Here is a 25,871-nt window from a genome sequence, read left to right as displayed (position 1 = left end):
TAAAGAATAAAGACACGTCGCACAAGGGACACAAAGCCTTACCATGGACAGCCACCAAATATATAACATAATGGTGATTTTGTTATGTTGATTGTATTTGAAAATAGTGGATGTATGAGTGTCACGCTGGTTGCATTGCATGTTTTGGGGTTGTAAAGACAAAATCAAGAACACATGTAAAGCTGTTAATCTGACCAATTCAATCATTCAACTAAACAGTGCAACTTACGCCATCAAATTAATGATAGCCGTTTGATTATACTGACTTCTTAATTCCCTCAACCTATTCCTTTGCCTACAACAACGCCACCACGTTCTGCTTCTACCTAACTTCGTACCACATTACCTCCAATGTTTCTTCTTATTACAATTCTGCCACCACCTCTACCAGCTGTTTCCTTTTTATTTTTTTAACTTGTGTATCTATTTATTAATCAACCTGTTTAACAAACCACTGTTATATCATAGGGCACAATTACGAATAATTCATCAGAAAATATAATCTATTATGTGGTATAGAAAATGATATGTATAATTGTCTTCATATTTTTTTCCCTTCTCTTTTAACACGTTGGAGCAAATTTGACAAATAATCAAACATATATACTTCTTCTTTTGATGTACCTATGTTTGTCTTTTGGACTTTGGTCATTTATTTATACGCATTTCCTGTGATATTTGCTGATATTAATCTAATTGGTCTTTTATTTATGTAATTAACAAGTATAGTGAGAAGTATTATAAGCTGTCGTCTCAAAAAATTAACTACGGTGTTTATTTAATTAACCCGAATATATATGATTCTTTCACCGTTTAACTTCAACATACATTGGACATTCTTAGTAATAATTAATCACATTATTTGCATATTTATATATTTATATATATATATGTATATATACACTTGTTGGGCCTGAGTCCCTTGCCAAATCACTCCGTCTTTCTAAAAATATCATCCTGCTTGCTTCGTGCATGGTTGGTAGGGGGTTGAGTCCGTGTATATAACACAACCCCATTACATACTAATAATAAAAAGAAAGACCCCCTTCAAGTCTTTCACCTAATGGAACATATTTCAGGCACCAAGGTCGTCACCATCAGAAATGGGAAGAACAAGATGGTCAACGACCAAGGCTTACGTAAGTCGAAGAAGAAAATGGGGGGTGTAGTGCATTTTGTCAGGCTAGCATTGTACATGCTTCGTCGTAAATCTAAAAAATCAAAAGCATCTATGGAGGTCGATGTGTCTTCCACGGGTCCATGGACAGAAGTTTTGGCATCCATGCGTCCATTACATGCCGGAAGCAGCCAGTGTCCACCATCTTCCGATGAAATGCCTATGTCTGTGCCAATGGTCGAAAAGTTTGAGGATGTGTTAACGCCTCCTTTATCGCCAGCACCAACTAAGACATTGGCTCCACCCTGTGAGTCTGATGATGGCATGAGCCAATACGCTTCTGCACAGGATCTCCAAGAGCTTGATACGGCGACTACTGCAGATGACAATGAAGAAAACAATGATAACGGTGGTGACGAGATGATTGATGTCAAGGCGGAGGAGTTTATAGCTCAATTTTATGAACAGATGAGGATTCAAAACGTCCACTATATGAGCACTCACAACAGGAGACTCAGACAAACGTCATAAGAGGCTAAGGCGGAGGCTGAAGATGATGGATCATGTTCATGTATATTTTGCTCATGCATGCATCCATTCTGTGGTTGGTGGGCTCTAAAATTTATGTGTGTTTCTCTTTTTGTTTTTGCTTGTTTCTTTGTTTCGGTGCCAGAAATCGATGGGCCTAAATCACGATGGGGTCGGGTACAATCTACTAATCTAGGGGCTGGCGGAGTTCATAGTAAAGGTTTTAAGTTGAATCAACTAATCACGTCACTCTCTCTCGGCAAGTCAACTAACAAAATCTCGTCATATATACATCTATTTTTCTCTTTGTTTCATCTTTGTTTTTGAAATGGATGTATATGTGTTGAGATTTATAAAATTGATTTAAATAAAATAAGTTAAACATATGATATCCTGCATTAGTTTTACTTCTCAAATCAATGAAGGCAAAGAAGGAAAGAGGTGAAGGGGAAAGAAAGAATCTGTATGAGTTGGTTTTATACATATATGGATTTAAGAACGGCTTATTGCATGTGATGAGTGATTTTTTTTTTTTTTTTTTTTTTTTTTTTTTTTTTTTAATTTAGGTCTTGTAGAGCAGAAAGTAACCTTAATTCAGCAGAGATGGAGAAGTTTGGATGAGTTTATGTATGCTTTATATCCATTAATTTATTTTCTCTTTTAAATTCTGTGAGCAGTTACCATTTACTTTCTGTTATTCGACTTAGAAATATTTGCAACTAATTAAAGAGTATATTGAAATTGTAGAAAATAAGAACATCATTACTTGGGGCGTTTCATTACATGGACCAGGATTCTGTGAAACCAAAGTTGCATACAGTATGGTAGGGCTATTGAGTATTGGGCCTTCACTTTACAAAGCTCATTCACGTATAATTACGCGTATAAGCTTCGTATTTTCAGTAATTGGCTTGTTTAACAGACTTTAAAACGGAAAATAGAGAAACATCATAATAATGCACCTTTGGAATTGGAGGGGAAACATTCTAGTGAAAAAAAAAAAAAAAAATCAAAGAACGTTACATCATAAAAGAATATACTACATGAATGATTATTGATTTATTTATACAAAAAATCAATTGAACAATTCAAATAAATAAGGTGACATTATACAATATGTTATTAATTTGTAGAAATACTTTATATTAATTTAAAGATTGTATATGCGCATTTTTCAAGACGAAATTCGGTTCAAAACCATTTCCTACTTCTCACAGTAAAATGACTTTAATTCCCTAAAACTCACTTCGCATTTGAACCGAAAAAAACATAAAAACTCCAAAGGGCAAAGGCCACAAAGAAAATAAATAGCCGAATTTCAAATTAAGAAAAAGAAAAAACCTTTCCATTTTCGATAAAAACAAAAAAACAAAACGATACCCCATTTGTACGACTACGCTTCAGTATCTAAATTAGCACTCCGCCTTCCACATCAGCACGTTCCCATTGGGTCCCATATGACGTGTACACATCCAAGCCGCAGATTCTTTCTTGCAAAAGAAAACTAGTACCCGTGGACGATCTGGGAGCACTTGTTCTTGATCCAACGAAACCCCTTTCTCAAAGAGGCCTTAACTTTACCTTCAACAGTGTAAACCTTATACTTGGCAATCCTCTTCTTTCTCTTCATCTCAGGATCGCTAAAGCCCCACGGTTTTACAGACGCGCTATTATTCGGCCGAGTCGCCCGTGGCGGAATCGGCGGCAGATCGGGTGAGTGAGACCGAGTCACGTAGATCTGGTTGGCCCCAAATGCAGTACCAAAGCTTTTCCCACTAACAATCTCCAGTCTCCGGTCACCTCCGTATGACCTCTGACCCGACCCGAATCCATCCATTTAAATAAAAAATATCCTCTTAATTGAGAGGGAAAGATTGTGAGATCAGAGACGAGAAGTGTTTACAATATATTTAGGGTTTATAAATGTGATCTTACTGATGTTAGGGTTCGGGGAAGTGAAGGGTAAACTGGGAAAAAAATAAAATAAAGGATATAAAAAGGACTGTAATGAGTTGTGCGTGCTGGTGCTTTCTATACTCGATGATTACTTTTCGGTTTTGGAATTAAAAAAAAAAAAAAAATTGTTTAGCTGTAATGAAATGTTTTGTGTTACGGACAGCCTCGATGTTCCCGATCTCTGGTTGGATGAAACCTCCTGTCTGCCTTCAACTAAGTTACTTTACTTAATTAATTCTGTTATTATTTAAATAAATAGCTATATCTAGTACGCTCAAAAGTTTATTAATCACAATTTTTGGAGCATATTACGTGATTTGAACTTTTTGCCAACCTTTTTGGATGTCTCGTTCAACTTAACAGATTCTCTTACATTATCCTTATTTCTATTTAGCTGGATTGGTTAATTAAAAGCTTTTCATGGCTCTAGCATAATTTCTTCCGATATATTCTTCACTGCATTAAATCACATGACCATTCAATTTTCCGGGGTAATTCGTCTACACGTTTAAGGCCATAATTATACCTGTAACTGCTCATGAATACGCAGCAGCTTGCACATATTAAACCAGTGGCTACCAAGAGCTATTGTTTAATGTTAACGTCTATATATATATATATATATATATATATATGGCAGAGCGAAATTAATGATACAACTATACAATCAGTCTCTGACCATCGCCTAATGCCTTCAAAATCACACTTTAATTACCCTAGAAGATGTTACAGAAAAAGAGAGAGAAATACACTCAACCTTGCCAAAAGAAGGAAAACTAAGACAGGCTTCTGTGCATGTCATGGATAGATTATCTTAATTAACTTATAGAAAATCAACCTGAGGAAGAAAGTTTAAGATGCAGATCAACGCCTCTGTCTCCCACTCCGTCAGGTAGTTTGCCAGAAAATTCAGTAAACGAAGGCATTGCAGTCGCAAAATGCAAAGGCCGGGCAAGGTAAATTCGAGAAGGCGATGATGGAAGCAACAACGGGCGAGACGTATAACAATAAGTGGGCTGTGATCCAATTGTAGCAGGAGTACTAATACTGCTGATAAATTGTCCTTGATAAATGGGTGTTGCAGGTCTCACTGCATGTGAGCTGAGAATAGGTGATGCAGCAGCTGGTATGAACCGTTGATCATGACCATGAAACTGAGCACGTGATTTCGCTCTTTGACGCTCCCTTTTGTGCGCATTTTGATGGCCCCCTAGCGCTTGAGAATTAGCGAACACTCTGCCGCAAAAATGGCACCGGAACTTTCTACCTTCAACATTTTCTGTTTTCTCAAGAATTTCATCTTGCTCAGTTAATGGAAATCCGAATAGCTTTAGTGCTGAAGCTGGTTTATCATCAGAATGTTTGTCTTGTCCCACATTAGCTGGTAATATTTTGGATGGAATCGATCTCTCTCCCATATGAATTATGAATTAGCGAGAGAAGTGTCTGTGATGTTTGGAATAAAACAGCATGTATTTATAGGGAACTGGGGTTAATCCCTCTTCTGTTTCGGCCCTGTCCATGAAGGAGCAGTAGAAAGTAATGAATCCTCATAATTTTCTACTGTTAGACTTGCTAATCATGTGAGAAAAAAGTCGCGAGTTAGTAGTACGATTCCCAAATGAAAAAGTTGGGGTAGGAAAATAATATTGCTAGCTCTAGGTCGGATAAACACTTCTTTTTGACACTGTTAGTAATACTATATAATATTCTAAAAAATCTTTCATTGGTGGAAATGGATCCTAAGGATCTTGATATTGGTGAAACTCTGAAAAAAAGAGCCCGTGAAAAAAGGGCTTTTGCCATTGTGGGTCAATGTTCATTGTCTGCGAGTGTAGGCACGAGCCAATGCTAATCTTAAGGTTGTCTTGTCCTGGGACCAGGGTTCTGCCATACATGTGGTATGGCATAAAGAATCAACGATATATTTACCCGTCAGTAAATTCAAACAGTGGGTATTTATTTATTTATAATTAAGATATGGTTTGGGCCTTTGGATAGAGGTAAAAGTAAAAGTAACCTAAGCCACTCAGAGAAGGTAGATCGGTTTCGGCCCCTGTCCCACTGCATTCAATCTGGCGCAAGTTCCTCTCCTTTTGACAATAGGTCAGATCTCTTTAAGTCTTTAATACCCAAAATTCACAAATCAATGGATTTGATTGCGAAGTTCTCGTGGGTTACAAGTCCATGAGCCAGCGATTTAAGGATTTGGCATCTACTTAGAGGATTCCAGTAAATACTAGCTAGATAGTACTGCTATAGTTCTTTTCTTTAGCCTTAATGTCATGCTCACGGTATACACGTTGCTTATTGGAAGTTAACCACAAATGTCCCCAGCGGATCTAAACATGCGAATGCTAATCGGAAATAGAAAAGCTTTGACATAATAGTCACCCAAAAGATTAATCTACTCTTCATTTTTTAATGCGTGCTTCACATGGGGTAGTATCCAAATAATATCAGAACAAATTTAGAATTTGTATATTCTCTCTGAGTATCACGTAATTAAAGATGTGAAGCAATCACATCCACGAATGATCCAACAAATTTTACATGCATTATTTTATCCTTCATCTTAACGTAAAAGTATGCATGAATTCTCTTTATAACTTAACAGATGTTTTTAGATTTCCGGTGTTAGTGTATTGAATAATTATATATACTTACTTTGTTATATCGGTTTAAATAGACATGAAAGCCACAATGCCGCCATGGTTTGAAATCGGACCTTAAGAGATTACGTGATATAACTTATTTTACAATTGAAAAACTTATGTTTGGGCAATTTTGAATGGAATAATTGTGTGAAGTGTGAAGTAGAGACTAGAAAGAACCATAAAAACTGAGGCTTTCAGCTTTCAAATTGGGTATGAAAAGAAATAAATGATTTGTTGTACTTTGCATAAGACGATTGTCAGCATGTAACGACACGTTTCAGTGCGTCGTAGTTTATGGAGGAGATAGGCTGTCTGCCACCAACCTGCGCATGGACAGTCACAGACTAGCATTCTTCACCTCTTATGGACAGGTCAAAACGATTACAGTGTCTCCCATAATCCAAGCTTCATTCACATCTTATTCTTATAATTACAATTTCACCAATTATAAGTCGTAATCGGATATACCAAAAGATCTTGGTAAATCCTCTTATTTCAGCTTTTTTTTTTTTTGGTGTTTCCATGGATATTACAAGACTTTAAGAAGAATTTTTTATAACTGATATTATATTAATTTAAAACACACACGTGACTTCAAGGCTTTATCTTTGCAAGGACATTATAACTTTCTCCTTCAATAAATTACTTGTTTGAAACTGAAGTACTGCAAGTGCCAGTATCTTGAAGATCACATGATCTTGTCTGTTATTCGGTGAATTATTGTGCATTTCATTTGTACCAATATCCTATGACCGTTTGGTAAAGGTCTTTTGGAAAATTATAAGTAGCTTTAGGGTTTAGGTTATTCTAGCTCTTTCCCTTGTGACACCGGATTGTTGTATAGGAGACATAATAGCTATGCTTCAGTGCTCCCTTATTTTAACTTTAATACTTTTACACAACATAAGTACATAAACTCACATGTGATTGGGAAAAATCCAAGAAGTTTAGCGAAACAGAATTAGCCCCGCCCCCACCACTGCCCTTATGGTGTCAAATCACCATGCCTCTCCGTTGTTTGGATTCAGGGCAGTGACGAAAATCATTGAGTGGGAAACTGGACCTACTAGGGTTTATGATGATCGTCTACCCAAAACAATATCCATGTTACATAGGTATCACGCTTCCGGACAATTCAATTCAATATCCATCATATATCTTTATTTGATTTGCTTGTCCAACACCGAGCAATGCTCATCTTGTTATACCTCCTCATGTCTATCTGCATTTGTTATGGCATATATACAACAGTCAACACTGCTTAAATTTTATTCTCGTCATTATAATATCACTGATGCTTGTGGCTAACGGCGTGAGATCCTTTCTGTACGGATAAAGATAATTTGGGTAATTGGTTTTGTAATTAAAAGAATGCTTCCATGTATTTCGGGACATTCAAGTACAAAAACGGCCCACTCCATGTTTTTCTTTAGTTACTGTTCTCTCTCTCTTTTTCATTTTTTTCAATTATATTTATTTTGCTTTTCAGAAAAAGCTTCTCACTTTGAATGAATCATATGCGAAAGACTTTATACGTTCACTTGTTGCCTTTTCCTTTCAAGCTTGATGGAGGCTGTTGTTGCTCAATTGGAAGAATGGCCCACCATAACGTGTTTCAGTTTGCCCAATTGTACACAGAAATCTCTATTAAGCTCTTAAATATCGGATTATCTCTGTTAAACTATCATTTAATGTTCAGTCAATTACTGTAAAATTATTTAGGGCTAAAAAATAAAAGTTGTTATATATTTATCAAATTTTTTTTTTTTTTTTTATCAATCCATCTCCATGATTAATAAATAATTACCCATTCATCAATAACCACCATCTTTTGAAAATTAACAATATCTATCTTTATTTTATTAAACGATCTCGCCACATAAATGATAGTGAGACTGTCTCATATAACTTTTTCTCTAATCAACTATATAATTATTAAGCTAAATTAAAATGCCATTTATTTTGTTTATTGTGACCTTTGAACAGTTGAAGCGTATCAACTTACATAAGCATAGACATTGTGATATGATATTAGTGCATAAGTTCTGGGAGGATGGATTGATGATTGAACTACATGTTGAGCCACTCATTTCACATGGAGATAGACATAGGTAGGTACAGTATTAAGTGGGCAGGAGCAGTGAAAGTAATACTAGTTCCATTTTTATTAGATATTAATAAGGGTGGTTATTAAAACTCTTATTTAATCCATAATAAAGATGGTTATTAAAATTCTTACTCGATTGATAATTTTAAGATTTGAAAGATTAGTTGAAGGCCGGTGGAAAGACTCTCCGTGATCAAAATATATATAGCTAAGCAAATGAAGTATATAGATTGGTGATGACTGATGATGTGCATCGGTTACTCTGTTGATAACTCTTGCACGCCAAGGTCTAATCAGGAGGTCGGTCAGGCGCATATACCATCTCGACAACACGATATTATTTGTCCAATAATACGACAAAATCAAACAAATAAGAGAGTGGCCGCTTGGCCCGCTTCTTGTAGGATAATGGCTACCAATGCCGATAGGACTCCAATGCAAGTTCTGTGCTTGTACCAAACAATAGCTTCACCTTTCAGTCTCTCACCCTTTCTTTCGTGTTGTCGTTTTCACTTTTCCAGAAATTCGCTTTTGTGATGGGTGAATTCAATAGCACTAAAGTTTCATCACCCGTTAATACTTAATGTCTTCCTGATCAGCATTAAGCTTAGGTGTGATAAGAGAATAAATTAGTTGGTTGATGGTGATGGAGAGATAGAGACTACGGGCATTTATTAATGGATACCTCTGAACTCAAAATCCAAATTTAGCCAGAGTTAAGTCTCATCAGAATTTTAGAACAGTGAAAAGAAACAATCATGGTATTGGTAACGCATGTTGTGGTATGGGGATAAGGCACAGTAAATTGTTCGATGGCATAGTTTGGAGATTGCAAAATCTATTATTGATGGCATGCCGAGCTCCATGGTTCTTATCTGAAGGGACTAAAGCCTGTTTTTGTGCAGTTAAATGCATGATGCAGCACCAAGACCTTTATAAATGGCTATGAGTTGCTCTCTTTCTTGAGGTAAGGTCAACTTGCACACCATTGGTTAGTTTGTATTTGGATGCAATTATCACTCACCAAACGCTTTTCACTTTTCAGCTTGATTGGATATCCTAAGATTGTATTCGGGATATTGTGGCCCGAGTGTGGTGAGGCTACCCATTACAATTTTTTAAAATTTCAATCGAACCTGCCAAACTTTTCAAAATTTTAAAAAAAGTATTAATAGTTTATAGATTTTATAATTTTAACCCACTTAACTTGAAAATTGACCCCACAAAATAAATTATTAATTAATACTTTTTAAACTTTTCTTTTTGGCTCTCCTATTGTATTTTTCCTTTGGTTTAATAGTAAAAAAATGCTACTCATTTGGATTATAAGATGATACTAATTTTATTTTTATTTTTTTACTTAAAATTAATTCTTTTCTTTTAGCTTTCTTAATTGATGAAAGATCATAAGTTATGAGTTTTTGTTGAGTTTGAAATAATTCTTAGATTTTGACGTGTGTTTTGATTTAATCTTGTTTATATTGAGGTATGAATTAATTAATTGTTGTTTTAAGTTGGGTTTGATAAATTGCGGTTAGTTATTGAGTTAATTTTTAATATGGTTTAAAAAATTGATGAAATCCTAAGTTGTAGAGACTTGGGGATTTAGTTTAATTTTGATATATTGGTTAATTGCTTGATATTTAGAGTTAGATTTGATGAGTTTTTATGGGTTTATGAGTTGATTTTTATCGAGTTAGTAGAACTTGTTTGAAAAACCTAAGTTATGAGTTGAATTTTGATAAATTTGCATTGTTTTTCAATTATAATTGCAAATAAATTATATTTCTGATAATAAAAATTCTTTTATTTTTTAAGTTATGGACAAGTTTTTGATCAAAAAAAGTTTTTTAATGAGGAATCATTAATTGAACAAAACATAAGACGTCATGATAATGTTCACAATGAGTCTATGGAATCCAGTTAAAGACAAACATATGTTAAGCTTAATTTGAGTAGTCTTCCTGCAGATCATGGATTGAAGATTAAAATTTTAGAATATCATCCTAATGATAGAGACAAAATGAGAAATGTTACATAATTGCAATTACAGAATATATAACTTTTAAAAGCACATTTTTTATGCTTATTATTTCAGTATATATTTTATTGTAAATTTACCGATTTTGTTGTTTTAAACCCACTAACTCAGAATCCTGACTACTTCCCTGATTTTATATATATATATATATATATAACATTGATATGTTTTTCGTTTTTTCCAGTCGTAACGGGTAATGATTTCACGACATCTGTCTTGGAACAAATTCCTTGAATCATGTGATTTGTGGAACAAATTCAATACAACAATTTCTTTATATATATATATATATATATATATATATATATATTTGTTCATGAATTGATAACATTGATATGTTTTTCGTTTTTTCCAGTCGTAATGGGTAATGATTTCACGACATCTGTCTTGGAACAAATTCCTTGAATCATGTGATTTGTGTAACAAATTCAATACAATAATTTCTTTACATGACCTTTGTCTCCTTACCTTTGAATAATGGTTTTGTGAGATTCATTTGATAAAGCATACTCATGTAAAGTGGATGGGTACTATTATAGTAGTGCTGGCAACTCCAGCACCAACAATATTGGACTTGACTTGATTTTATGTATGGATAAAACCAGATAATTAAGGGACATGGTTTCTCATAAAAGCCCTCCTGGTCTTGCGGCAAAAATTAAATGTCTGCAACAAGAGCTCAGTATTACGAAGAAATTGTTGTTTGGCTAATAAAATTGGTTACTGACAGAGTGGTTTCCACTTACAGAAAATCCAACAACGCAACCACCATATATTCTATATCTATATCAAAGACGCGGACTCTTTTGTTGCTTTCCTACCGGAAAAGTTTTAATACACCAAAACATTACATATCATCTATGTTAATTCTGATGCTGGAAATCTTGTAATATGCAATTAACCTTTGCATATTTCACCTCTCCTAAGTTGGGTGATGTCCCTTCCTTAACAGGCCAATAAAATCGAGAAACATGTGCAAACAAGTAACATTACTTCTTCTCCTTCCTCTTGTTTCATAATCTCACATTTAAGAAGTGATTTTGAGATTTATTAGTGCGACATGGAGGTTGCCCAAGCCCAAGTCTAAGTTCGTACGAGAGGCTCAGTATCCAATTTAAGAGGCTTGATTTAGACTTGACCTAGAAAATCAAAGAATCTTTCTAAAAGCTTTTATAATATTCTTTCACCAAAAAGACATCCATCTTAATGAACATATCATATCTATTTGTAAACTCCTATAAAGCTAGCCATGTTTTCAATTAAGAGCAATAAATAGAGTTTTTCACTCCATTTCTTTTCTTCAAGTTTGTAGGTTATTTAGGCTTACTCACTGTTTAATCCCTATTCTTCTACTAGAGTCAAGAAAGTCTTCTAGGGTTAGGGGAGGACAAAACCGGGTACCCTACCCAAATGTACCTTTTTACTACCCGACTCAAATATTTGGATAGTATAAAATAATACCCGATAATTGAACTGGTTTATGCAATACCCAAACATGGGGTACCCGAAATTTCGGTTTTGTTAGCGGGTACCCGAATTTCTTGCAATATTGTTTCCAAACAAAAATTTCTCTGCCAAAACCATCAAAAAGACAAAAACAACATAAACATCGTAAAGTTAATGAATTAATTGAGCAAAAAAATATAGAAATAATTATTCACAATATAAAGAGCTCAACACAGATAATTATCAAATACCTTTTGTGAACTGGAGAAATTGAGAAATAAAGAACTGATGCAAGCGAAATTAGTGGAGACTGGAGAGAACAAAACTGATGCAAGCTAAATGGAGAAATGGAAAAATAAAGAACTGATGCAAGCGAAATCAGTGGAGACTAGAGAGAACAAAACTGATGCAAGCTAAATAGAGAAATGAAGAAGAAGATGCGAGTGAAATTAGTGGAGAGAATAGAGAAATGGAGAGATTAGTGGAGAGAAAATGATAAATGAAGAAGAACATGAGAAGTTGTGACTAGATAAATGTAGAGAAAGGGAGAAATGGAAAAACAAAGAAGAAGGTTATTTGGGTTTAGGGCAAATTGATTTGGGATTTTACTTTTTTTTTTTTAAAAATCTTAAATGTAACCCTGCATCCGAACCAAAAATTGGGGACCAACTTAAATACTACCCGACCCGACCCGTTTTTTCAGATACCCGAAAATTTTGGCCCGGTCCGATTACCATATTCGGTTCAGGTTATGGGTATTTTTGTCCACTCCTAATTCTACTGTTTGTGAAACCACAGGCCCAACTTTGCTATAAAAAATGAAATAACTTAAGGTTAAGCCCATTGGCCAGCATATTAAACAGGTCGAGAGACCCGGATCCAAGGACTATCAATGGCAGTATGCTAAGCGCTAGCGCAGCCGTTGATTCAGCAGCGGCCCGTATTCGATAATCACAGCACAATCACCCACCGAAACTGCCACATCTAAAATGCACGCACGCATCATTTTGATCTAACGGCTAACAACCAAAATCATGTGCTTTGAATTTTGATAAATTTGTGTTGTTTTTTAATTGTAGTTGTAAATAAATTATATTTCTGATAAATTTTTAGTTATGAAAAAGTTTTTGACCAAAAGAAAGTTTTGTAATGAGGAACCATCAATTGAACAAAACATAAGACGTCACGATAGTGTTCACGATGAGTCTATGGAATCTAGTTCAAGACAAATATATGTTAAGCTTAACTTAAGTAATCTTCTTGCAGATCATGTATTAAAGATTAAAATTTTAGAATATCATCATAATGGTAGAGACAATGTGATAAATTCATACGTGCAAAAAGGACCTTGCCAACCACACAATCATAATTTTAAAAAGCGAGCAATTAGGAATTTAATGAGTCGTTTTAATCTTGTTTGGTTTAGAGAATATGCAAATTGGTTGGAGTATAGTGTAGAAAAAGGGGGTGTTTTTGTTTGTCTTGTTATCTTTTTAGATGTTAAATTAACATTGATATTACTTGTTGCAACTGCAAGTGTTGAAAGAGTATTTTCTACGATAAAGATTGTGAAAAATCGACTACGGAATCGAATGAAAGATCAATTGTTAAATGATTGTATTATTAAATATATTAATAGAGAGTTATTTTATAGAATTGTCAATGAAGCAATTATATAACGTTTTCAGAATATGAAAAATTGTCGAGAATAATTATAAAATTGATAATTTGGTATATATAACTTTTAAAAGTTTATTTTTTATGTTTATTACTTCATGTGTGTAGAATATGAAAAATTATCAAGAATACTTATAGAATTGATAATTTAAAATATATAACTTTTAAAATTTCATTTTTTATGTTTACTACTTCTCGTGTGTGTGTGTGTATATATATATTTGTTCATGAATTGATAACATTGATGTTTTTCGTTTTTCCAGTCGTAATGAGTAATGATTTCACGACATCTGTCTTGGAACAAATTCCTTGAATCATGTGATTTGTGCAACAAATTCAGTACAATAATTTCTTTACATGACCTTTGTCTCCTTACTTTTGAATAAATGGTTTGTGAGATTCATTTGATAAAGCATACTCATGTAAAGTGGATGGGTACTATTATAGTGGTGCTGGCAACTCCAGCACCAACAGTATTGGACGTGACTTGATTTTATGTATGGATAAAACCAGATAATTAAAGGACATGGTTTCTCATAAAAGCCCTTCTAGTCTTGCGGCAAAAATTAAATGTCTGCAACAAGAGCTCAGTATTACGAAGAAATTGTTGTTTGGCTAATAAAATTGGTTACTGACGGAGTGGTTTCCACTTGCAGAGAAAATCCAACAACGCAACCACCATATATTCTATATCTATATAAAAGACGTGGACTTTTGTTGCTTTCCTACCGGAAAAGTTTTAATACACCAAAACATTACATATCATCTATGTTAATTCTGATGCTGGAAATCTTGTAATATGCAATTAACCTTTGCATATTTCACCTCTCCTAAGTTGGGTGATGTCCCTTCCTTAACAGGCCAATAAAATCGAGAAACATGTGCAAACAACATTACTTCTTCTCCTTCCTCTTTTTTCATAATCTCACATTTAAGAAATGATTTTGAGATTTATTAGTGCGACATGGAGGTTGCCCAAGCCCAAGTCTAAGTTCGTACGAGACGCTCAGTATCCAATTTAAGAGGCTTGATTTAGACTTGACCTAGAAAATCAAAGAACCTTTCTAAAAGCTTTTATAATATTCTTTCACCAAAAAGACATCCATCTTAATGAACATATCATATCTATTTGTAAACTCCTATAAAGCTAGCCATGTTTTCAATTAAGAGCAATAAATAGAGTTTTTCACTCCATTTCTTTTCTTCAAGTTTGTAGGTTATTTAGGCTTACTCACTGTTTAATCCCTATTCTTCTACTAGAGTCAAGAAAGTCTTCTAGGGTTAGGGGAGGACAAAACCGGGTACCCTACCCAAATGTACCTTTTTACTACCCGACTCAAATATTTGGATAGTATAAAATAATACCCGATAATTGAACTGGTTTATGCAATACCCAAACATGGGGTACCCGAAATTTCGGTTTTGTTAGCGGGTACCCGAATTTCTTGCAATATTGTTTCCAAACAAAAATTTCTCTGCCAAAACCATCAAAAAGACAAAAACAACATAAACATCGTAAAGTTAGTGAATTAATTGAGCAAAAAAATATAGAAATAATTATTCACAATATAAAGAGCTCAACACAGATAATTATCAAATACCTTTTGTGAACTGGAGAAATTGAGAAATAAAGAACTGATGCAAGCGAAATTAGTGGAGACTGGAGAGAACAAAACTGATGCAAGCTAAATGGAGAAATGGAAAAATAAAGAACTGATGCAAGCGAAATCAGTGGAGACTAGAGAGAACAAAACTGATGCAAGCTAAATAGAGAAATGAAGAAGAAGATGCGAGTGAAATTAGTGGAGAGAATAGAGAAATGGAGAGATTAGTGGAGAGAAAATGATAAATGAAGAAGAACATGAGAAGTTGTGACTAGATAAATGTAGAGAAAGGGAGAAATGGAAAAACAAAGAAGAAGGTTATTTGGGTTTAGGGCAAATTGATTTGGGATTTTACTTTTTTTTTTTTAAAAATCTTAAATGTAACCCTGCATCCGAACCAAAAATTGGGGACCAACTTAAATACTACCCGACCCGACCCGTTTTTTCAGATACCCGAAAATTTTGGCCCGGTCCGGTTACCATATTCGGTTCAGGTTATGGGTATTTTTGTCCACTCCTAAATCTACTTTTTGTGAACCCACAGGCCCAACTATGCCATAAAAAATGAAATAACTTAAGGTTAAGCCCATTGGCCAGCATATTTAACAGGTCGAGAGACCCGGATCCAAGGACTATCAATGGCAGTATGCTAAGCGCTAGCGCAGCCGTTGATTCAGCAGCGGCCCGTATTCGATAATCACAGCAGAATCATCCACCGAAATTGCTACATCTAAAATGCACGCACGCATCATTTTGATCTAACGGCTAACAACCAAAACCATGTGTTTTCGTTAACCCCGTGTCACCTCCTGGCGCACAATAGCTTTTTTTCGCTTCATTAACTATTATCCTCCATGGATGCGCGGTGTTCACCCCACCCCTTAACCTACCCGCCCCCGCCACTGAATGACGCTTTGTTTCTTTAAGTATTTTAAATTTTCTCCGCGGCTTTTTTTTTGTGCGTAAAAATTATACAGATTTTATTTTCATGTTGTTTATTATTTCCTCTAGTCGGAATTTGATTAAAGTTACGTATTTGGATTGGATCAGACTGTTGTCGTACTGTGATTGGATCAAATTAAGATGAAGGTGCCTAGGGTTTCAATGAGCTGGAGATTAGTGTTGTATACAAGCAGTTAGCTCATATGTAAGTTCTATTTTATCATTTTGTTTGTAAATGATGTTAGTTTGACTCACATTTTAGTTACGAGGTTTGCAAATCTGCTGATTTGTATAGACTCTTAATGGAAGATTTTTTTCTTGTTTTGGCTTTATGCAAATTAATATGCATAATTGGTGTTTGTCCTGTTTAATTAATTTATAATGTGATTGTTGTGCTATTATTATATTTTTGCACTTCCTAAGTTTCTATATCAATTGTTAACATTGGGGTTTTTTTTTTTTTTTTTTTTTTTTCTGCTTGAAAATAGAGAAGAAATGAAAAGAAGAGAGAAACTGTTGCTTTAAGTCTTTTTCTATGTTGTGAGGACTTGTAATGTTGGTATCTACTTGTTTGATGCTCAGTTTCTAGTAGTTTATTATCTTCTTTTAGTATTTTGCAACCTTAAATTTATAGGAGAACTACTTGGATAATCTGATGGTAAAGTCACTGAAGATGATTTTCCTGTTCTATTATCTGGACTTACTACTTCATTAGGTCATTAGCGTTTTGATGGATTTGAAATCATAAAGTTTTTTTGAGACTTTAAAGCTTTTAAATCTACTTATAGATTTCATATCAGAGGACAATGGTAAATCACATATAGGTTTATGTAGTTCGGGAGTTGTGACTATTGACAAAAATAAAATATGGGAGTATTGAGAAAGCAATGTGCAAACAAATTGCATGCACGTAGGTGGGACTGTACCTGATAAATAAAAAAGGGAAAATGATCCTTTGTGTCAGAATACCCCTTCACTGTTATTTGTTTGGTTTTAGACAGGACATCATTTATAAGTCTCAATAATTGTGTGCAGGAACTAGATCTGCAATCTGAGCTATCTACTGTGAAGATAATGTCGGAGCTAACAGGTATTATGAAAGAAACTTCTGAAAATGGCACAGGGTCATCTGCAGATGATATTGGCAGCATTGAGGAAATGCCAGAGGACACTATTTTATCTCAACAAACTTCCGTTACCCTTGTCCCATTTATTGGCCAAAGATTTGTTTCACAAGATGCAGCGTATGAATTTTATTGCAGTTTTGCAAAGCAATGTGGCTTTTCAATTAGACGTCATCGTACTCGAGGCAAAGATGGTGTAGGTAGGGGAATTACGAGGAGGGATTTCACCTGCCACCGTGGTGGCCATCCACAACTGAAGCCATCAGATGATGGGAAAATGCAAAGAAATCGAAAATCATCTCGGTGTGGATGTCAAGCATATATGCGAATTGTTAAAAGGGCAGATTTTGATGTTCCTGAATGGCGTATCACTGGTTTCAGCAATGTCCACAACCATGAACTGTTGAAATCAAATGAGGTACGGCTGCTTCCTGCTTACTGCTCTATATCTGCAGATGATAAGAGTCGGATTTGCCTATATGCAAAAGCTGGTATGTCAGTGCGACAAATGTTAAGATTAATGGAGCTAGAGAAGGGTGTTAAGTTAGGTTGTTTACCATTCACGGAAGTAGATGTCAGGAACCTCTTGCAGTCATTTAGGAATGTGGATCGAGATAGTGATGCTATGGACCTTCTTAAAATGTGCAAATACAAGAAGGACAAAGATCCCAACTTTAAGTATAACTTCCAGATAGGTGCAAATAACAGGTTGGAGCATATTGCCTGGTCATATGCTTCATCTATTCACTCATATGAGGCTTTTGGGGATTCCATATTGTTTGACACCACACACCGTTTGGATTCTTATGATATGATTCTAGGGATTTGGCTTGGAGTTGACAATCATGGAATGAATTGTTTCTTTGGTTGTGTACTCCTACGAGATGAAAATGTGCAGTCTTTTTCCTGGGCATTGAAGGTAAGAAGCTGTCTAACAATTTCCATAGGTATGGAGATCTTCAGCATTGGTGGCTTAGAATTCCATATTTTATGTATGAACCTTCTTATTATCATTTTAGAGAGGAAAATGACCAGACACTTAGCTATTCTATACATGAGCACATGCATTCTGCCTGTAGTTTTGTCTTGCAATTAAAATTTGTGTAGTTTAAGAAATTGGTTTCCTTTTTAAACTTGTTTATGAGCTTAAGCTGACAAATGATCTTCCCCTTCTGACAAGATTATCCAATGCCATTATTTTCCCATGTATTAGGCAATTACATCATTGTTGAATTGGAACATACAATCTCTTTTTATTGTGGATGATTAGTTTTTAACCATCGTACTTGTTTTTCCTTAAAACTTGGGATCTTAACCTGAGAGTTTAAGATTGATGTTGATGGTAGATTTATTAGAACTTTCGGTGTCAAGAGTGTAATACCCATACCTAATTGCAACAATTTTTTTTTTTTTTGGCTTTATTGGGAAGGCAATAGAGTAACAGACCCCATTTACTTTTTTTAGTCTAGGTTCAGTAATTTATCATCTTCATCATACACAACTCTTAATCACAACAGACCTTAACCCTAATATTTCACATTTCTGTAGAACTTTTACACCAAAATATTGGATTATATCTTACATTTTTTCCTTTTTGACTTTTTCCTGTCCCTGATTGTGCATGGCAGACATTCTTGGACTTCATGAATGGAAAGACACCACAAACGATATTAAGTGACCAAAATATGTGGCTTAAAGAAGCAATTGCTATTGAAATGCCAAGGACCAAGCATGGCTTTTGCATATGGCATATCATAGCAAAGTTCACTGATTGGTTTTCTGTAGTGCTTGGGTTAAAATATGATGAATGGAAGGCTGAATTTCGTCAGCTTTATAATTTGCATTCTGTGGAGGATTTTGAGGCAGGATGGAGTGAGATGGTTGATAAATATGCGCTACATGCAAATAAGTACATTATCAGCTTATATGCATTGCGCACTTTTTGGGCCCTCCCATATTTGAGGTGTTACTTTTTTGCTGGAATGACGAGTACTTTCCAATCAGAGTTGATAAACTCTTTTATCCAACGGTTTTTGAGTGCACAGTTTCATGTTGATAACTTTGTAGAGCAGGTCAGTAACCTAGCTTGTTTCTCTTATGTTCTTGATTTGTGTGATTTTGTTCATTATGCTGACCTCCTTTGTACAGGTGGCTGCTATTGTTGAATTTAAAGATGAAGCGGGAGGAAAACAAAAGATGCAACGGAAGGTCCAGAAAATCTCCCTAAAAACAGGATCTCCAATGGAATCACATGCTGCTGCTGTTCTTACACCATATGCCTTTAGCAAACTACAAGAAGAGCTTGTTTTGGCTCCACAATATGCATCACTTATGGTGGATCAGACTTATTTTATTGTGAGACACCATACAGACGTTGATGGAGGGTGCAAAGTACTCTGGATCCCACATGATGACTTCATTAGCTGCAGCTGCCATTTGTTTGAGTTTTCTGGAATCCTTTGCAGACATGTTCTTCGTGTTCTATCAGCAAACAACTGTTTCCAAATTCCAGACCGTTGTTTGCCCACCCGTTGGCGTATTGTCAACTCATCTCTGATAAAGCCCTTCCAGATTTCTACTTCAGATGAACATACAGGAAAAGTACAATTATTGCAGTCCATGGTTTCAACTCTTATTTCAGAATCAACTGAGACAGAAGAACGCCTCGATGTTGCTTGCGATCAAATTTCTATGGTCTTATCTCGTATCAAGGAATTTCCTGGGCCAGCACATGGTTCCAATGATTGTACTTATAACAGTCCATCTGACTCATTGATACTTCCAGAGGTTGAAGATTCTGATGCAATTGTACAAAGTTATACTGCTGGGAATTCACAGGAGTCTATAACCCTGGGAAAACTGAAAGAGAGAAGACCAAGGGATGGCATAGATATATATAGAAAACGCAGGCGTTGCTCTGTGCCTTGTTGTGGTCAGTTTGGACATGACACAACCGATTGTCCAATGATGGGAGCTGATGATTTGAATGGAGATGGGCTGGGATTTCTGTAGGATGAATGTATATGGGTAGAAGAAATCTGGGCTTATGCTCATACACAAATATTAGAATTTTTTCTTTTTTTCATCTTTCCACATTTTTTTTCCAGTTCTTATTTGTAGAAGTCTATTAACATTCTAGCAATACCAAGAGGATTGAGGAATTCGTCTGCATTTCTTTAGAGTTGTCTAATCCATTAACCTCTTAATGTGTATTGACATTAGAAGCTGGATGTCCGTGTGTTACATGATTACTGATCAGTTCAACTGAAGAAGCTCGTTCGCGTGTGCTTAAATCTTATATATAAAACTTGTTGATTGTCGTCTATAAGAAATATTTTGATTGCAAATTCGAATCATAGTGATAGGTCAAAGGATCTAATCAGGTTGACCTTGCTCTTATGATACTAATTGCTGTGTGNGAATTCGTCTGCATTTCTTTAGAGTTGTCTAATCCATTAACCTCTTAATGTGTATTGACATTAGAAGCTGGATGTCCGTGTGTTACATGATTACTGATCAGTTCAACTGAAGAAGCTCGTTCGCGTGTGCTTAAATCTTATATATAAAACTTGTTGATTGTCGTCTATAAGAAATATTTTGATTGCAAATTCGAATCATAGTGATAGGTCAAAGGATCTAATCAGGTTGACCTTGCTCTTATGATACTAATTGCTGTGTGGATTGTATATGCTTTCTGTTGATATAGCTTAAGACGTAGATGGTCAGATTACTTGAATTATTATATTTTCCATTTGTTTAATTGTTTATATATATATATATATATGCCATCTCATGAGGGCAATGGTGAGAATACAGACAAAAATATCGATAATTCCAGAGATTTTTGTCAAACAAAATGAAGTTTCTATCATAGTTAACTTGATTTGAACAAGAGTGCATGTATTATGATAGCATAAAAAGAGTCATAAGCAGTATCTATTTATGCTAGTTTTCAGTATCATCAGCCAATGAAACCTTGCTTAGCCTACTTGGCAATGTTCTGACATCGTTGGTTCTCTCCTTTCTGCTTCCACCACGGCGGCTGCTTGTTCCATAAACTGCTCTACGTGCAAGTGTTTTCCCCAAGTCGGATTTCTCAGATGCATTTCTATGTGGTGGTCTTTGTTGCTCACTGGAATCAGGTTGGATGCTGTCAATATATTCGGTGTCTGAAACTCCAGCTTTTGCTGTTTCAGTGGCCATTTTTATATTCCTTCACAGTGATGCGAAGGAATTGTGAGGAGGAAGAGGAGAAGGCAATGCAGATGAAGGTGTGTATGGCGGACAGGTAAGCAAATAGTTTTATACTGTTTTAAATAGAAAAAGTTTGTTAAAGTAGGCACTAGGCAGACGTCTTTCTTACTTTACCTCAGGAAATGATGTTGGTATCTGATTTTGGATAAGTGGAGGGAGTTTTGAGGCTATATCGTTTTTGGGCCGAAAGAGTACTCTTCATAGAATACTCCTTTACACCGTTTTACCAGGTTCCAAGTAATGTGTAACTTTAATAGGAAGCAACTAAATTATCATAACAGCGTTCACTTTCGCTATGCATTACTGTCTCATTGCAATTAAAAGTTATCACATCAGCCCTCAGCCGTCTTGCAAAAATAACAATGACATTATAGATGAGCAACAGGTTGTCTGTGTTAAAGAAACGGGGAAAGTTTGGTCATATGGGAAGAATGAGGTATTTAGAATTCAGATCATTTGTTCGATACATTATTAGGTTTTTTAATGCATAGAAACTACTGTTCCAAATAGTTGCCTTCCTATAATGGCACTGAGAACATGAAGCAATTGAACAGATGGTAGGATGACAGTCATACTCGTCAATCAACTTTTGATAATTTTTGACTGAATCATAGAAAGGTGAAGAAGGGTTGGGAGTTGGGCCATGTGAACTGTCTCCAGCTTTTGGACTGTGATTAGATTTCTGTATGCATCCCCAAAGCAACTGTAAGAAGCTTTTCCCTTCTTTTTCCCATTCATGAAAATTACATAAACAATCCAATCAATGCATCTTACATGACAGCCTCTTATCTCTATCTTAAAACACCTTTAAAAGAGTATACTGTCGTCGGGTGGCTGATTTTAAAAATAAGTGCGTCAAATTTCCACATAGAAAAAGTTGAGTACCTACATTTATCTTTCTTAGGTGAGTGAATGTTAACCCCTGCTCCCTCCTGGTATCATGATTCAGCCTGGACGCTTCAGCGCTGAAGCGTTCTCAAGGAAATGAGGGATGGCTATTTATCACAAAGCTGTTAATTGAGAACAAATATGTGTCTTTAAGATGCTAATTAGCGTAAACGGATTATATAATGACCAGCTATAAGTGCGCATCATTGCATAAAGTATATACGTGGATACTACACATTACTCTAAACAAGGACACATGACAAAGTTATTGGTTGTCTCATATAAATTCACAATCATTTTTCCCTCTAATTAACCTTGACGTTGATGTCTTCACTCTTCAGCCTTGACGTAATTAGTTCTCCTCCTCCATTTATAATTGTTATTAAGCACATCATTGGTCAAATAAAATTTATAATTGGTATCATGCTTGAGTAGAACATAACTTAAATTGTATTCCTTCTGCATCAATTGCCACAGCAACTATAATGATAACTATAGGAGCACGGTTTTCAACATAGTCCTTCAACTACAATTATACAGAACCGAGCATATTACTTCAGATGTCTAGTATCTGTCTGAGTTTTTTTTTTAATTAAAAAAAAAAAAAGAGGGAAAATCGTACTACACTAAATTTTAGGGCAATATATCAACCTCGGTTATTAACAGTTACCCTTGCTACAAATCAATGTATCTTTAGACACCCTGAATCGTCCAAAACCTTGCCAAGCTTCTGTGCTGCAGCTGCCAAAGTATCATTGCTTTTGCAGAAGGCAAACCTGATGTATCTCTTATGATAGCTATTTCCAACTTCAGATGAATTTTCCCGTGAGAAATTTGTGTGAAAAAATCCACATCCTGGCACAGCTACCACCTCCGCTTGTTTTATCATTTCTTCAACATATTCTACCTGAAGATAACTGGAATTCATCATTGATTACATCAAAGTAATTAATATCATACCATCAACAAACAGATGAGCAAAAAGGTTGACATCACTATCAACCAACTGCTTATGAGAGGCCTAATGGAAAATTTGATGGAACCACTGCTATATGTAATTTCTTAGAATCATAATACCAAAAAAAGTAATTTCAAAAATACTTACATCAGAAAGTAAACAGTTCTGAGGAAGCTCTGCAAATAAAAAGAATGAGCCCTGAGGCTTAAAATGAATCTGGAAACCAATCCCACCGAGCAACTTCACAACATAGTCTCTTTTGAATTCATATTCCTAGAGTTAACAGAAATGTTAGCATTAATCTAACAATTCTGAATATTAATGTATCAAGTTAAGCATGATGTCCCATTTGAATTACTGCTGAATCTACTATAAGCTGTTAGAACCATCAATTTCAGAAATGAAAAGGAGTTCTTCTTGCATCTTACCTTTCTCAGTGATTCAAAGTATTCCAAGGGGCTGCTCAAAGCAGTCAAAGCAGCCTCCTGGAATGGTGCTGGAGCAGAATCCGTCATTTTAACATGAATGTTTCTGATTGCAGATGCAATGATAGGAGGAGCAATGGCCCATCCAACCCTCCAACCTGATAGACAACACAACAAAATGAAACAGGGCAATGAATGGTAACTGGATGCAATAACTCACTACCCCTCGGTATAGCAGTATGTGAAAATTTCGGTACTATAGAGGTGGATAGCTACCAAGTGCCATGAGAATTGAGATACTACTCTTAACAAATATCAAGGAAGAATTGCATTTTCCAGTGTGAGCAAATTTATAATGTAGTCCCTCTCACTGAGATGTTAGCTTTGACCTGTAACGCTAAAAGTTTTTGATAAGGAAGATGTGATGATAGTCCGCTCTTGCATTCCTGGAAGGGAGGCAAGGGATGTATGCTTCTCGTTCTCAAAAATTATATGCTCATATACCTGCAAAAGCATTATAGGAAGATAGTCAAATAACCTCCAAACAAAGCAGAATAATTATGTTATCTCAATTCTTTACCAGCAGTTGCAGTCTGAAAACTGGTGCTGCTACATGTAAAGAGCCAAAAAACAAAAAAAAAAAAAAAAATTGTGTATACTATACTTCGGTGAAAAGATAATGTTGATAAAAATGTAAAAAAAAACTAATAAGTTCCACATGATGAAGTTTTTACGAGTCTCTATGTATCAAGACTCTTTAAACTAAAGATTTTTTAATATCTGTTACTCCCTCCTCCCCTTTTTTTTCTACCATCTTTGATGAGGAGTTTAATGATAAATTGCTATTTTATTAAATTTATTTAAGATATAGACCAATCAACCTGAAAGTGGACAACGCAAATTGCTCCTTGACAGCAATAACAAAACAAAATTCCATGAATATTCAGTAAAAGACTGACATCATTCCTTCAAACTCATTTAAAGCAAAATAATTAATGGCACAAATCTCCCAACAAATCATCTGTTCTTTCATCATATTAATTTCATCTTGTAAATTAAAATTGCTGATAACATTAATTGCTTGAATGACAAATCTAGTCAATCATGCTTATATTCCATGAAAACTTACTTACAAGAAAAAGATTTATCATACTTCATCAGTTATAGCTAGGCAATCCTTTATGCAGCAAGCTCCAGCGATAATCTCAAGCTCGTCTTCGGAAAAAATTTTGCCAGTTGGGTTGTGAGGGCTGTGCCAATTCGTATAAGTAAACTTCTGAATCGAAAAATAAGAAATAACTTCTTTTTTTTTGGTTGAAATTTGGATAAAGAATTGCGCATGTTATTCCTACCTATTCAATACTATAGCTTTTGTTTTAGCAGTAATAGACTTGATGAATTTATGTGGATCCAATGTCCAGTGAGGTGGATCAAGAGCTACATATACCTATCAAACTCCATTCAAAACGTTAGTAAATGTGAGTAGCACCTCCTATTAAACTCAAAAATTGATAATCATATCTTACTGGGACTCCTCCAGCAACGATTATGGATGCTTCATATGTTTCATATGCAGGATCAAAGAGCACAACTTCATCACCTTTGTCTATTACTATCCAATTAGAACAAGGAACATGAGTATCTGAATTTAATTTAACTGCCATCAGAAAAAAGCAAGTTAATAAGACACATACCAGCAAAAACTGCTGCTGCAAACGCCTCTGTTTGGCCACAGCAAATGGCGATATCACTCAGAGGATCAACATTTAAACCATGCATTTGCTTCACTATTTTGGCCAACTGCTCACAGATTCCTTGCACGTGTCTTACATTTAAACAAGAAGGTTGAATTAATTAAAACTCAGCTTATTATGAGAAATTCAGTAGTTCCATTTGAAGAAAGAAGGAAATAGAGTGAAATTGATAAGTAACCTGTACTGATTGAAGTCAGAATTGATAGCGGAAACGGCTGCGTTTTTGATGTGGAGAGGAGCAGGAAAGTCTGGGAAGCCTTCAGCGAGGTTGATTGCGTTGCATCTCTGAGCAAGAAATGAGAGTTGTTGAATCGGTGATGGAGTGAAAGACTTAGCAGCTGAAGATAGCTTCTTCTCCATACCTCTCTCCGTCCGTCGCTGGCCTCGTGGCCT

General features: G+C 35.3%; 5 protein-coding genes across 7 annotated transcripts; 2 read left to right on the top strand and 3 right to left on the bottom strand.

The window, feature by feature from the left end:
* The first annotated feature begins 1,063 nt into the window (after positions 1-1,063).
* Positions 1,064-1,648, top strand: LOC116146865. The gene has a single exon (XM_031432312.1). The coding sequence runs from the start codon at positions 1,064-1,066 to the stop codon at positions 1,646-1,648; it is 585 nt and encodes a 194-aa protein (XP_031288172.1).
* A 1,347-nt stretch (positions 1,649-2,995) lies between these two features.
* On the bottom strand, positions 2,996-3,601 carry LOC116146726. Its single transcript, XM_031432148.1, has one exon. The coding sequence runs from the start codon at positions 3,480-3,482 to the stop codon at positions 3,150-3,152; it is 333 nt and encodes a 110-aa protein (XP_031288008.1). The 5' UTR covers positions 3,483-3,601; the 3' UTR covers positions 2,996-3,149.
* A 622-nt stretch (positions 3,602-4,223) lies between these two features.
* Positions 4,224-5,117, bottom strand: LOC116146718 (zinc finger protein 8-like). The gene has a single exon (XM_031432140.1). The coding sequence runs from the start codon at positions 5,017-5,019 to the stop codon at positions 4,435-4,437; it is 585 nt and encodes a 194-aa protein (XP_031288000.1). The 5' UTR covers positions 5,020-5,117; the 3' UTR covers positions 4,224-4,434.
* Positions 5,118-16,114: 10,997 nt separating this feature from the next.
* On the top strand, positions 16,115-20,282 carry LOC116146787 (protein FAR1-RELATED SEQUENCE 11-like). Its single transcript, XM_031432230.1, has 4 exons — positions 16,115-16,280; positions 17,111-18,118; positions 18,828-19,271; positions 19,348-20,282. Exons 2-4 carry the CDS (start codon positions 17,150-17,152, stop codon positions 20,209-20,211), a joined length of 2,277 nt encoding a protein of 758 aa, XP_031288090.1. The 5' UTR covers positions 16,115-16,280; positions 17,111-17,149; the 3' UTR covers positions 20,212-20,282.
* Positions 20,283-22,945: 2,663 nt separating this feature from the next.
* LOC116146781 (kynurenine--oxoglutarate transaminase-like) lies at positions 22,946-25,871 on the bottom strand. 3 transcript variants are annotated; one of them, XM_031432222.1, is made up of 9 exons: positions 25,657-25,871; positions 25,419-25,549; positions 25,251-25,336; positions 25,077-25,171; positions 24,878-24,974; positions 24,114-24,228; positions 23,728-23,882; positions 23,447-23,572; positions 22,946-23,248 (listed from the first exon to the last, which is right to left on the bottom strand). In XM_031432222.1, exons 1-9 carry the CDS (start codon positions 25,836-25,838, stop codon positions 23,024-23,026), a joined length of 1,212 nt encoding a protein of 403 aa, XP_031288082.1. In that variant the 5' UTR covers positions 25,839-25,871; the 3' UTR covers positions 22,946-23,023. The 3 variants fall into 3 exon arrangements, with proteins under 3 accessions (XP_031288082.1, XP_031288083.1, XP_031288084.1); XM_031432223.1 differs by having other exon boundaries at positions 25,251-25,330; XM_031432224.1 differs by having other exon boundaries at positions 23,090-23,258.

The sequence above is a fragment of the Pistacia vera genome, unplaced genomic scaffold (genome assembly GCF_008641045.1).
Source record: "Pistacia vera cultivar Batoury unplaced genomic scaffold, PisVer_v2 Contig483, whole genome shotgun sequence".
Lineage (NCBI taxonomy): Eukaryota > Viridiplantae > Streptophyta > Magnoliopsida > Sapindales > Anacardiaceae > Pistacia > Pistacia vera.
This window is presented reverse-complemented; position numbering and strand designations above follow the sequence as displayed.

Bases quoted from the DNA above. Each gene is read 5' to 3' on its own strand.
- LOC116146718 (XM_031432140.1), bottom strand. From the start codon at position 5,019: ATGGGAGAGAGATCGATTCCATCCAAAATATTACCAGCTAATGTGGGA.
- LOC116146781 (XM_031432222.1), bottom strand. From the start codon at position 25,838: ATGGAGAAGAAGCTATCTTCAGCTGCTAAGTCTTTCACTCCATCACCG. The intron at 24,229-24,877 runs GTATGATAAATC...ATGCTTTTGCAG, and splicing joins GCCTAGCTATAACTGATGAA to GTATATGAGCATATAATTTT. The intron at 23,573-23,727 runs GTAAGATGCAAG...TGTTAACTCTAG, and splicing joins ACTTTGAATCACTGAGAAAG to GAATATGAATTCAAAAGAGA.
- LOC116146726 (XM_031432148.1), bottom strand. From the start codon at position 3,482: ATGGATGGATTCGGGTCGGGTCAGAGGTCATACGGAGGTGACCGGAGA.
- LOC116146865 (XM_031432312.1), top strand. From the start codon at position 1,064: ATGGAACATATTTCAGGCACCAAGGTCGTCACCATCAGAAATGGGAAG.
- LOC116146787 (XM_031432230.1), top strand. From the start codon at position 17,150: ATGTCGGAGCTAACAGGTATTATGAAAGAAACTTCTGAAAATGGCACA. The intron at 18,119-18,827 runs GTAAGAAGCTGT...TGTGCATGGCAG, and splicing joins CTTTTTCCTGGGCATTGAAG to ACATTCTTGGACTTCATGAA. The intron at 19,272-19,347 runs GTCAGTAACCTA...TCCTTTGTACAG, and splicing joins TTGATAACTTTGTAGAGCAG to GTGGCTGCTATTGTTGAATT.